This window comes from Echeneis naucrates, chromosome 4 (assembly GCF_900963305.1).
Source record: "Echeneis naucrates chromosome 4, fEcheNa1.1, whole genome shotgun sequence".
In the NCBI taxonomy this organism is placed as follows: Eukaryota; Metazoa; Chordata; class Actinopteri; order Carangiformes; family Echeneidae; genus Echeneis; species Echeneis naucrates.
Genome location: NC_042514.1, coordinates 17,737,394 through 17,750,319, shown reverse-complemented (window position 1 = coordinate 17,750,319; position 12,926 = coordinate 17,737,394). Strand labels below are relative to the sequence as shown.

The 12,926-nt window shown below is 40.0% G+C and overlaps 1 protein-coding gene across 3 annotated transcripts in view; it reads right to left on the bottom strand.

The window, feature by feature from the left end:
• The window catches only part of lrp8 (low density lipoprotein receptor-related protein 8, apolipoprotein e receptor), a 146,302-nt gene that overhangs the window by 11,636 nt on the left and 121,740 nt on the right, over positions 1-12,926 (bottom strand). For all 3 annotated transcript variants that reach the window (XM_029500898.1, XM_029500899.1, XM_029500900.1), the window contains exons 11-15: positions 11,487-11,711; positions 10,773-10,891; positions 9,131-9,270; positions 3,286-3,427; positions 391-543 (exon numbers count right to left, since the gene is read on the bottom strand). In XM_029500898.1, the coding sequence (XP_029356758.1) occupies positions 391-543; positions 3,286-3,427; positions 9,131-9,270; positions 10,773-10,891; positions 11,487-11,711 (779 nt within the window). The remainder of the gene's footprint in view (positions 1-390; positions 544-3,285; positions 3,428-9,130; positions 9,271-10,772; positions 10,892-11,486; positions 11,712-12,926) is intronic.

Sequence of the window (12,926 nt, the reverse complement as noted above, 5' to 3'; positions counted from 1 at the left end):
TTTAAACATTAATGAACTGGTTGTGAGACAGCTTACATCATATTTTACAGATCAGAATTCTAGTTATCAAAGACTTTTGGGATTCAGTTGTTCAAAGAGCACCACAGATCCAAACCAAAAATGCCCTGTTAGTCTTTTCTTCAGTGTACACTGAAAAATGCTTTACATAGTCATCCATGTATAAGACTCAAGGCCCAAAATATACTGAGGAGTTTAAAGAAGAACATTTATTTATAGATATGTATAAATATTTAATTTAGTGGACTCCTTTAACTGCACTCCGTTGCGTTGCTGGTATTTAGCATATGTAGGTAGATGTGGTTATGTTATGGTTTTAATCAAATTCCTTTAATGGGGTATTGATGTTGGTTCACAGTAAGTCTGACTTACCTAAAGCACAGCGCCTCATGTCTGGTCCCAGTTCCATGCCATCAGGACAGGCACAGGTGTACTTGGGGGAGTGGTCTGTGATCTGAGGGGCCTTCAGACAGAGGTACTCACAGCCACCATTAGGCAGACTTCCCATATTGCAGGTGTCGGGGGCTGGAGGGACAGAAGCAGAAACAAAATGGAATTACAAAAAAATTCAGGTAACGTCATTTGGTAGTTGGTTCCTGAATCCTTTTATCTTTTACGCAGGCAACAGTCTTCCATCTCTAGCGAATATTACGACTTAAAAACCCTCAGTGCTGACATTTTAAACACTTGGTCCAAATTGAAATCTTGTGTTACTGCCAGGTTGATGTGCAAAGAGGTGTATGTGTTTTAGGGAAGTCAAGAAGAAAAGATTATTAAGAATTAAAGACAGGATACAGACAGCCCAAAACTGGGCTGTCTGCTCTGGTCAGCATAAAAAGCATCCAAGTCTAATTCTGAACCAAATTTGAGTCCACCTGGATTGTTTAAAAATACTTTTTATTAGTGTGGATGATGCTATTCAGAAATTCACAAAGAAAACTTGCAGCCTCTTCTATGACTCAGAAAAAACAAACCCTCAAATCAGCACCAGGTTTTGAACATTCAGGGTCCAATTACCAAGAAATACTTTCTACCCATTAACCTTCTTGTGCTTTACAAAGTAAACTTCTATTAAGGAAAAAAACCCAAAAAACATCCAACTCTAGCGCCGTAATGAAAATCATGTGGGGAATTAGGTCAGATTATGGTCTCTTCTGCCTCCTGATTTGGCTCATAGTTTGAGAAAGCAGCACATCAGAGGATCATCAGCCAGCAGTTGGAGAAGAAATATCACTCACTGTACACAGTAAGATTTTAATAAGCAGAGAATACATATGCATCTCAGCACAGTATCTCTGCATAACAAGCACAGAACAGTCATATCAACAGCTGGCTAAATAAAATTCTCAGAAGCTACAGATAACACCTATTTTCCATATTATGCAGAAATGAAGCTCTCTGGGAATGGTATGACACAGTGGTGGTAAATCTTATTTATTTTCGTGCTGGTCGTGCTCTCGTGAAAGAGGCAGAGTGGGAAGGAAGAGGAAAGAACAGAAAGAGAGAGAGGAAAAGAAGCCTTACCAAATGGGATGATGATGATGATGATGATGAGGGGGAAGATCTAAAGTAAAGAAATTCAAGGTAAAAAAAAAAAAAAAAGGTCCAAATATAGGAGATAAAAACATTTGGAAAGTGCTGAAGTTGCAAAAGCTCTAATGCCCTCTCCTGTACTTCTTCTTTCCTTCCTAGAAAAACATAGATTTTGGCTTTAGAGCTCAGCTGGAAGGATGCTGGCTGGCTGTATATACAGTGTAGTGAAGGTTTTAAAGGAATCCAATAAGAGGTATTTGTTGATTTATATCCAGGGTTATGTTAATAAAATTGATGATGCCTTTGTTTAAGATTTGGCTGACTTGCCAAACTTCTTGTTCACCTGCGTGGTTAATAAAGCTGACTTTGAACATAAAGCTGCAGCCCTGACTGCATCAAATAAAAAGACTACTGTTCAACACCACAATGCCAACATAGCTGCTCTGCACCCATCGTAAATTTAGAAAACGTATGCCCTTCTCTTCCTGACCTATACTTTTGAATAACGGCGAGATATGTTTTTGTGCAACATGATAATGTCACAGTGAAGTTAACCTTTTGGATATAAAATGTCACCACTTCTCCATTTTATCTTATTAGGCTATGCTTCTCAACCTCTTACTTGCAGTGAAACTTTTTTTTTTCTTCATTCTCTGTGTCTGTGGCAGTTAAAGTGGCCAGATGTCATTGAACACACAACAGACTTCATTTCATTACAGTAAATTGATTTTGTCTCAAGTCCAAAATTCAGCACAATGTGTTGGAAAACAGTCACTGCACTGGCAATCGCGGTATTTATATTTTGTGATTGAATCTACATGGATTTGCATTAATATTGGAAAAAAAAACAAAAAAACAATACTCCTGTGCTCCATGGTCACTCTCAGACAGTTTTAGAAACACTCCACCAGGGGTCCCTTGCAGACCACCAGTGGTCTGCACTGGTGGTCCGTGGTCGGGAAGAAAGACTGTATTAGACATTCGTGTGACGTTATTGAACATTTGCTCGAGACAACAGCATTAGCATCGCTCTTTTTTTCTGGGTTTTGTTTAGACAGTGTCTGCGCTGACAGGCTAAAATGATAGGAGAAGGAAGGGAGGTTGACCTGATGTAGTCAAATTTAAACTTTATCAAATATTCAGATTGTCATTGAAGCTACTATCTTGATTTCATTAATTTCGCCTATTTCGACGTAGTTGTTGTACGTCTAGCTTCTTCTTCTTTTTTTTTTTTTTTACATTTTGGAGAAAACATGCTCAATTCTGTGATTTCTCTTTGACCATAACTTGTGATTTATTAATGAGAGAATGCAATTAGCTCCCTACTGACAGTCAGAAAAGACAGCTCTGAGCTCAGAGAGAGTGGAGAAAACAAAGCATGAAGGCAGTTACACAAACAAATTGCTGGAACACACTGTTAAACACATCAAAGTACACACACGCACAGGCGCTAACTATCAAACGCATACACCTGCAAATGCATTTATCCTGGGTAAATGAAAAAACACATCAATGGACATGCCCAGCACTACGATCAGTCTCATCACAGAGACTTTTATACGGCGCAGCAACTATCAGAGGGACACAAAAGCCAGTTCATAATGGAAGCCTGTCACCTGTAGCCTTGCCAACAACAAAAAAAAGACAAAAAACAAAAAAAAACAACAAAGACGAAGAAAAAATTTCCATGTCATGCCATAGCTGCTCTAGTTCTCAGTATATTCCGTGTCTTACCCTTTGGCTGCCTCTGTTCATGAAATACAACTAGGTCCAGGGGGTTGTTGAGGTGCTCTGCCACCTTCACCACCTCGTGCCCCGTCAGTCGGTTGGCGCTGTAAATCGCTTCATCCTCCAAGTCGGTCCAATATATGCGATCCTGCATTGAAAAGGAAAATGGGAGTTAAAAGATAACATGCATACGTGCTGGTTACTAAGCCTCAACTCTGTAATAACACAGTGATGAAATATAGAAAGTGGCTTACACTGGATTTGCTTGTTGCCATGAAATACACGAATACCTTGCACTGTTTCAACTGCGATGGTGTCATCAGTCAACAGTATCTCTCTTACCTCTGCAGAGGTTACTCATCTATATTTTCACCGATCAGACAAAAAAAAATCATCGCATGTACTATAATGATTATCTTTGTGGCTAAACACAAGATTGTTGTGTCTTGCTTTTTTTTTTTTTTTTTTTTTCCTCGCACTGAGTAAAATTTTGTAGAATTTAAGAATACATGCATTCCTCAACGTGCATCTGGTGTAATGCAGACTTATGTGTGCCTTACTTCCAAACATAGATTTTAAATTTCGCATAATCTGCATACAAATATATTAGAATTTACATTGCAAATAGAGCATGCAGCAATTACCTAACAAGTCCGTACTAATGAATCCTGCAATAGTTTTGGTGATGAAAGGGTACCATTAAAAACACATTCAGCAGTTTGTTGCAGAGATACAGTTAATATGCATCCTAATAATTGCTATTTAATTAAATCAACATGCTGTTAAATGTACCAGGTTGTTAATAATGAGGAATCTTATTGCTGTTTCTGTGAAAACACTGGCCTGGGGTGTCAGAGTGGAAATCCTAATCTCATCAGTTCCTTCAGTGACAAAATTAGCTGAAATTTTTGGTTTGTGAAAACTCATTTTTAAGGGCTGTTTTAATGCCTGGGGTAACATATTCACTTTTTAATCGGGATCACATGAGAAATTGCTTACTTTGGTTTGAAGGCTCCTTTTAATAAATAATTTATGGAATTAATGTTAAAAGCATAGTTTTTTTCATGAAGTGGTTTAAACAGACTCAGTAAGCTGCGCTGCGATGCTGAGTAAATCCTGACAATCGATAAATGCAAATTACACTTTCGGAAAAATCCATTATTAATGCATTATTAACTTGGCTTATGAAAAACAAGAACAACAGAAGTTAAAAGAGGTGATAAAGATTGTATTGACGAGGTTTGGCAGCTGTTGGAGCTTATTTACATTGGGGTCCAAATAACTCGCCTTCGCAGTTGGATTGAGGATTAACAGGCAAGTGTTCAAAATAAATTCAAATAAAAAAATTATAAAAAAAAAAACCAACATGTTTAACTCTGCAAGGATGTTGTCCTCTTGAGATACACCAGCTCAGGCATTTTATTGTAAAAGCTTAAAACAACTGCCACTTGGCTGGCATCAGTGTGTTTGTAAATCCAACAAACAATTTTTCGCAGTCTAAAATCAACCATAGCGGCACACTTGAAGTGATATAAAAAACACTTATGGAAGAAATTGGTATAGTATGTATTTGTGTATTGGGATGGTGTATGATTTGGGAGTCAAAATGCCATTTACGATGTCTTCTCGCCTGACAGATATGCATACACCTTTCTGTTAACACCTCTCTCTTTTGTAGTAACATTCCTTTTTGTAAAACAAAACAAAACAGAACATGACGATAAAAGACTTGTTCCCCGAGAGCTTTGGAGGAATAAACAACTGTCAGCGTAGACCAATGAGGGCCTGCTTCTCATCTTTCACTTCCTCTCTCCATCTTCACAAGTCTCTTCAGTGATATCAAGGCACAGTTTCCCCGGCAACCACAGACTGCTTAGTCTCCACTGATACACTGACACACATCAATTAAGAAAAACAGAGAAAATGGTTGCAAGACTGAGGCCATGACTGAGGAGGTGAGTGACAGAGATCAGACAGGAAGGCTAGAGGAAGTGATGGTGGCTTCCACGGCTATTTTCTGATTGTTCCGAGGTTTCACTTACAGTTTTACAGACCCTTTTAAAGGTCAAATACCTGCTAGGGAGTCAACTGGAGATTTGTCGAAGGTACGTGTGTATATAAGTAGGTTGGTGCGTCTTTGTGTGCGCTTCAGTCATAGCTGTGAATCTTTACTCTGATTTTGTGCGGGGTTATTGGTGGACATAACCTTTCTCTTGCCCTCCCCTTTTGCACCTCCTCCCCACCCCACAGACACACACACACACACACACACCCCCACCCCTCTTCTCCCACTTCAGATTCAGATAACCTTTACTCATATGACAGCAATGCTGAAACAATGGAAGATAAATATCAGCCACATTGATAATACAAATCTATCATTCATCTCCCCCCTTTCCCCTCTTCCTCTGCGGATGTCTCTCTCAGCTCTTTGGGAGCCTCTATCTCTGCTTTTCTTTGTCAGTTTTTCCTTTGTCAGCGTCTAAAACGCATCGCATTTTTCCACCTTGAAAACTTCAAAAGCCAACGCAGGTCACTGCTCTTCATTGCGGGATCAAGGTGAATCTCTGAAGTGTCGAAGGATAGGCCAGAGCTTATATACATGCACTCGCTCTCCTGAACAGAATACATGGCATTACATCACCTCTGTCAGACTGTCAGAGCTGTCTATGTTTGTCAAACGGATGAGAGTACAACTAAATGGATGTGTTTTTGAAGTCTGGGAGCGAACAGCGCTTGATGATTTTGCCATGATTCTGTCCCAAAAGAACAAATGCTGGAGCCTTTTGACTGGCACAGCTGCCTGATGAGTTTTTGGTGGCTCCTGCCAGAGATCTACAAATGGAAGCTCAGTCAACTTTTGAAGTCTTTGATGTTGTTGAGATTGATTTGTGTTCTTTGTTATAATTATAAAATATTAATGCGGAGTTGGAGTTGTTAAACCTGTGTAGGAATCAAATGACGTTTGGAGATATGTTTTGTTAATCTCTGCGAAAATAATCATTGTGGCACATCCACACGGGTATTTCCTTCTTAGCTGGGACTGGCCAGTCGATAACTTCAGCTTTCATTTAACCGTGTAACTGATGGATTTGTTGAGTGTTTCGTTGTTAGCAGTGGCCAGCATGATATTTTTGTCTTCATGTTTCATTCCATCTTTCATAGGCCCTGAGTGCTATGTTAACCAAATGCTGTTGAACCTGTGTGGACACAGGCTGGTTAAGTCCAAGTGTCAGTCACCGGATTTTATGGCTAAAGGGGAGACCCTGCGCCGCACTTTTATTTTTTCTTTCTTCATGAATGTATTCAATTCCTTTCAATCAGCATCCCCCCCCCCCCCCTTTTTTTTTTTTAACAACAACCACATCTAGTCAACCGAAAGAGAAAAGTTACAAAGTGATACTGAAGAAAGAGAAAACATTACTCTGCACGTCTCTGCCATCTGTATTTCATCAGAGCTTGCTGTCTTGGCAGGGGGTGGACATTGACTAGATGGGTTAGTATGCTTCTGACTTTTGTGTAAACTTTGATAGGGGTACCAAGTTTCTTCCCTTTGCATTCTTATGAAACAATAACACAATAAGAAACAATAATATGAAGGTGCTTATCTTAGCATTACAGGTATTATATTGAAGTGACTTTAACATTAAATTAACATTAAATTGATATAACTGAGGGGCATGACATTGCAGTACTGACTATAAATCACACAATTGTTATACCTCATTTATGTCAAATTCTCATAAGAGCCACTGTATGGGCATAGGGAGTGTATGCTTATAATGAAATGTGTAATGGAATGTGACTTAATGGGAATTGGTTCAACACTTTTGGTTGAAAACTGCTGCTGATCTGTTGAAAGATGCCTGGAAACCTCCGTTCACGTTGCATGACAATAAAAAAAAAAAAAACTTCACGAACTTCATCTAGCTTGCAGCATACAGCCAGACCTCATCAAAAATACATTTGTTCTTCAATGCAGTAGGATAAATATTAATTGCTGCAGCACTTCTGATGGTTTTGTAATCACTACTAATGTGGTAAATGTGAAAAAAAAAAAAAAAAAAAAAAAAAAAAAAATCTCTTTTTACGTGCATTCATCCAAACCATTATGTCTAAAGATTATCCATATGGTGACAAACAACCATTTAAGCTCATATACACACTTTGGAATTTCCATTTGACCTAATTTGTATGTTTTTGGATTGTGGAAGGAAGCCAGAGTAACCGAAGGGAACCCACGGAAGCTGAGGGAGACTTTGCACACTCACCTACACAAAAGGCCGGGTACAAACCTTAGACCTTTTTTAGACACTAGACACTTTATTAACATCCTCATGTTGCTAAAAGCAGACCAAATATTCTGGTGTGTAGTAGTTCCAAAGCTGGGCTAACTGGAGTCTGTAAACAGCTTAACAGAGACAAGGACTCTGATGCTAAAGCATTCCCTAAGAGCTAATGTCCTGGATAATCCACCGACTAAATTAAATGAAAAGATGAACGTACAGTGTTTTGGTTTGAAACTTGAACGAGGCAACCCTGAAGAAACATTTGCTATCTGTCTGTTGGGACCGGGGAAAAAGGACTTTTAATTTGTTCTGTTTCATAACCAGAACAGAAGAAAGAGCAGAAGCTCTGAGGGCTATTAATCTATGGACTTCCACTGCTATCCGAAACACTGGTTTCACTCATTGCTTCTACACAAACGCACACACATTCACATGCACACATGCCAGTAAACTCAGCTGGACATGATGGATGTCCCCTCCTTGCCTTTGCTTCTCATCATTGTGGTGAGTGCAGCTGATCACATCTCACCTCCCTCTTTTTCCTACTCATCTGCATGCCCCTGTGTTCCTTCAGCTCTTTCCCCACCTTTCACATCTTCTGTACTTCATGTGCTCTAACAGACTTACTCCTGCCTCAATAAATACACCCAAATTAGTTTCATTGATTGTTGTGTTGAGTGTACTGTGACTCTTTACTCAGTAGCCCTTGAAAAGACCTTTTTTTTTCTGGATTTATCCTGTGGCCAACATCTCCATCTCTAAATTCTTCTTGTTCAACATCAACACTGATTTATCACTAATATCTGTTGCTCAAACTACAACTATACCACCAAGATGGGAAGCAACAAACATGATAAAGGAGTGTCCCACATGGCAGAGAGGGGCGAGAATGGACCTATTTATATCTTTGTGTGTCTATGCGGCATCTTTTGGAGGTCAAAATAAGGACATTAACATTTTCTTAGCCTTTCAGGTACAGATCTCCTTGAGGAAAAGCACACTAAATCACACAGCGAAGAACAATTAATCTAAAGGTATTATTCTCTGACTTGATTCATTTTATATTTTTTCTTTATTTATTTTAAAGATTGTTTCCCGCTTCATAAAGCAGGCTCGTTCTTGTGGTGCACTGGATGATTTTATTCTTTTTAGTCCAGTCCAGTATTTCTTCTCAACAGGATATATGCCTACCACAAAAAGGATTTTCAAAGCAATCACCTATCGCATCTTCATCACCACATGATAGTAGCATAACAGATGAAAAATACAAATTACTTTGTTACTTATCTGATTATCTGACAGTTTTGCTAACTTGACTAAAGCAACAAATGCCCACAAAGTAGAAAAACACTCAATTTGCAAAGGTGAGGTTAAAATATATATATATATAAAGATATCTGTCTATCCATCTCTAGAACTAATATCAGGCTGGCTGAGGAAAAACATTCTATGGTACTTTAAGGTTATAGAGGATTATTTTTATAGAAAAAAAAAAGAAGACTTTCCCATACAATTTGCTGTCACGATACTATGGCTGTATTATAAAGTCAGCCTTAACATACCTCAAAAACGGTAAGGGCAAATGGGTGTCCCAGGTGGTCATGGGAGGTCAGTAGCACTTTCCGGTTATCTCCATTCAGATCAACACTGGACAGCAGATGCAGCTTTGAATCCACCCAGTACAGACGCCTATTGGACAAGTCTAAACCGTGTAGGAAAAGAAAAAAGGGGGAAGGAGAAAGAGATGAATGCAAAAAGAGAGAGGTCATTCTAACAGAAAAGGCCTGGGGTGAGAGGTGTATGAATGTAATGGCCCAGTAGCTACACAATCAATCTTTGTTGACATGACGGCTGAGACTCTGTGCTGAGAAAACACAGATGTGATTGTAATATTGTCGGTTGACTTCCTTGCCGCGGAAAAATATATGTGCCCTTGAGCAAATTGATTAGTCTTGCTGGACTTATTTTAAAGGGTAAAGTCAATGTTTTACAATTCTCTCCTCCTTGTATTAGTCCCCAGTACTGTTTATATTAGGACTGCAGCATTCCCTTGCCTTTGCTATGGGCCACAGAGTGGTGCAGTTGTTTTCTGGAAAATGTAGACTGTTGTAAATGACAGCAAAGGACACAATTCCTGAAATGACACTGCCTTAATAAAATCCTGACAAACACTTACACATGCAGCGGTGCTGGCATGAAAATATGTTAATAAACAGGGAATAGATTTTTTTCTTCACTTATTTACATCATGAATGACTACAGAGTGAAATTTCTGCTATTGGATCTAAAATGGGCTTAACATACATGAACTAAAACAAGATGAGTATGGAACATATGACAAATTAGCTATAACAGGACAGCGTTTTCCAGAATCAATAGAAATATCTGCTTGTATATTTTTAGTGTTGTGGACAAGTTTAGGCGTTTTAATTAAGTTTAGTTAAATTAATTCATTTAACGGAATTTGTCATCAATGTTGTCACATCAATGGTGATTAACACTGACTTTCCCTACATGTTTTTTATAAACAGGCATTTGATCACATGCGATAGGCATGTAAAATGGGTCACTGAAAAAGAAACTTATTTAAGAGTAAATGAAAAAGAGCAATTTTCATTCTTCTCCTGCTTCTCCTCTCCAGACTCAGACAATCACCTGCTCTGTTCTCTGCGCTGCATGAAATCAATGTCCAAAGCAAAAATAATCCACCCCCTCTCTCAAAGCATTATAGCGCAACTCTCTCATTCACCTTACTCTAAAAAATAATTTGTTTTCATACAGATGCGGCGACACCTCAATTCCACAGAGTGGAGTGACTGTGTGCCTCTCTCTCCGTAGGCAAGGGCAACTGAGAGAAATTGGCTGGTGCCGCGGAGGGAGTTGAAAGGTATGATGGGAGGTATCGATGGCACATAGCGTCTGGTTTATTAATTCAGAGCCTGGTGTTCACTGGTTTGATTGATGAGAGCCAGACACAAACTGAGCTATAACAATAAAAGCTACTCAGGGGATGCAACACCTCAACTATTTTCATCGCTGAACTCCTGCAATTTTTCTGTCTTTGATTCTCTCCCTCTTTCTGTGCGTGTTGTCTCAAGCATGAAGTCGTCTCAGGATCATAGCATCGTTTCCAAAACTTTTGATTGTTTTTATCTACACCTGTATCATCATATAGTTTTAATCTGAGCCTTTCATATTCCTTACCCAGGGTGATTCCATTGGGCCACTCAATGTGTTCGGACACCAACACTTGCCGGTCCACTCCATTCATTCCAGCTTTCTCAATTTTGGCCTGAACTCCCCAGTCTGACCAATACATAAACCTGTAGGAAGATGTGCCAAGCAGTTACATAGTTACAGGATACATTCAGTGTGTGTGTGTGAGAGAGAGAGAGAGAGACTGACTCAGTCAGATTCTGTCCGACAATGGTCCTGTTTGACTCTCTATTTTTTTACATCTGTAGTAGGGCAGGTACTGTAAACTTGCATCACTTTCGAAAGTAAGCACCTATGAGTGTGTGTGCATGCGACTAAGTGAAACCTGCAAAAGTTGGGCTTCATTTGCATGTATTTCATGCTAGTCTAGGTTTGTAGCTCTGTGAAAACAGTCCTTTGGGGAACTCGGGACATCAAAGACAAAGAGAGTGAGGCAGATAGAGCTGAGAGTCACATTTTATCTGCAAATAAATGTGAAGCTGCTTAATCTAACAGATGGTGCAGCACTGCAAAAATCTATATTAGGCTTTAGTAAAAAAATTTTAGGCCCAAAATGTCTTCTTGACGCAATAACATTGGCTTTTACTCAATTCAGAGAACAACAAAGACAGTCACAGGGTTGTTGCACCACCGTGCCATCCTTTGTTGCCCTTTCACCATCTTTACAAAATAATCCCTCCACCATAAACTTTTAACACTCACCCTTGGTGAGGATCCACTGCAATGGCCCGGGGCTCGCTGAGCTCAGTGGCTATTAGCACTTTCCTCTTCCTGCCGTCTCCTGTGGCGACGGAGATACTCTTGTTGCCTGAGTCGGTCCAGTAGATGTTCTTATGGACCCAGTCAACTGCCAGGCCTTCGGGGGAGTGGAGGGAGTCGATGAGTGCCACCTGCTGCGATGAGTCGCTGGCCTTGTTGATGTAAGCGCTGGTGGTTTGAGGATATGTGTGTCCATGTTATGATAACCCAAAAATTTATCAGCAGGCAGAAAAACTAGGGCAGACACAAAAGTTGCATTTGCTGGATTTGTTGCTGCCTAATCTCTTTTCATTTTGCTGTGAAGACAGATTTGAGCTTCCGATGTTCCTTATAACCCACTTGGACATGGTGACTAACAGGTGTTATTTACTCTCGATAATGCTGTGTCAGGGGCACCCACACCTGACACCTCCGTAACAACCCGGCCTTCCCAGCAAACAGCACCTCCCAGGGAGAATAAGTATGTCTTCATCCATCAGCTGCTTCCAAAACAACCTGCAGCTTTCTCCCCTCCTGTCAGTCTTCCCATCTGTGGCTGTCCCTTCCTTGTGCCTTTCAATTTCTTCTTTTCCTCTACCATCCCACTTGCTATCTTTCCATTACCCTGTCCCCGGTTTTGCCTTTCTCTAATCCTGTGATCCTTCCACTCCTTACTCAGTGTGACCCATCTTCAGACATAGCGCTTTGCTTGAATAGCATAAGCTCTGTGGAAGACGACAGTTCATCGTCGACAGGTTGGGAAACACTGTCTTGAAATTACTCACGTTAGCAACGTGAGGGGGGATAAAGATGAGACGTACAGATGGAAGCAGCATCTCAACATAAGTGGAGGCTGGCGAAGTCATTGGGTTGAGGGATGAGGTAGACATGGAAGAGTCAGAGACTCGGAAGCAGATTGCGCTGTTAATTATTGTTTGCCACTCCAGACATCTTCATCAGTGGGGGGAAAAGTTAACCTGCTGCTGCCTTGTGATAGATAATCTGTTGTAAATAGATTGGCTGCCCGCTCATGCCCCAGGGTTTATAACATGCATCCAACACCTGTCTCTCACTCAGGGGGAAATGAAAATGAAGAAGCAAATGGAACAATATCTCAAGTTATTGTGCTATTTAAGGATTGTGTATCGTGGAAAACATACTGTGACAGCATGCATTTTTGTCTGTTGCCACCCCACTCCATTATATACTGAAGTACATTGCAATTTCACATTTGAACTGCATATTTTTTGCAGACGCCCTTTTAACTGAAAATATTTGCGTAGACTGAGATGAACAGGTTGGAGGGATGAATAGAGGGCAAGCTACAGTGAGGATAGACAGAGACGGATGAGTCCAAAACCACTGAGCAGATTGCGTCTTCAATTGGCTGTATCATTGTTTGGA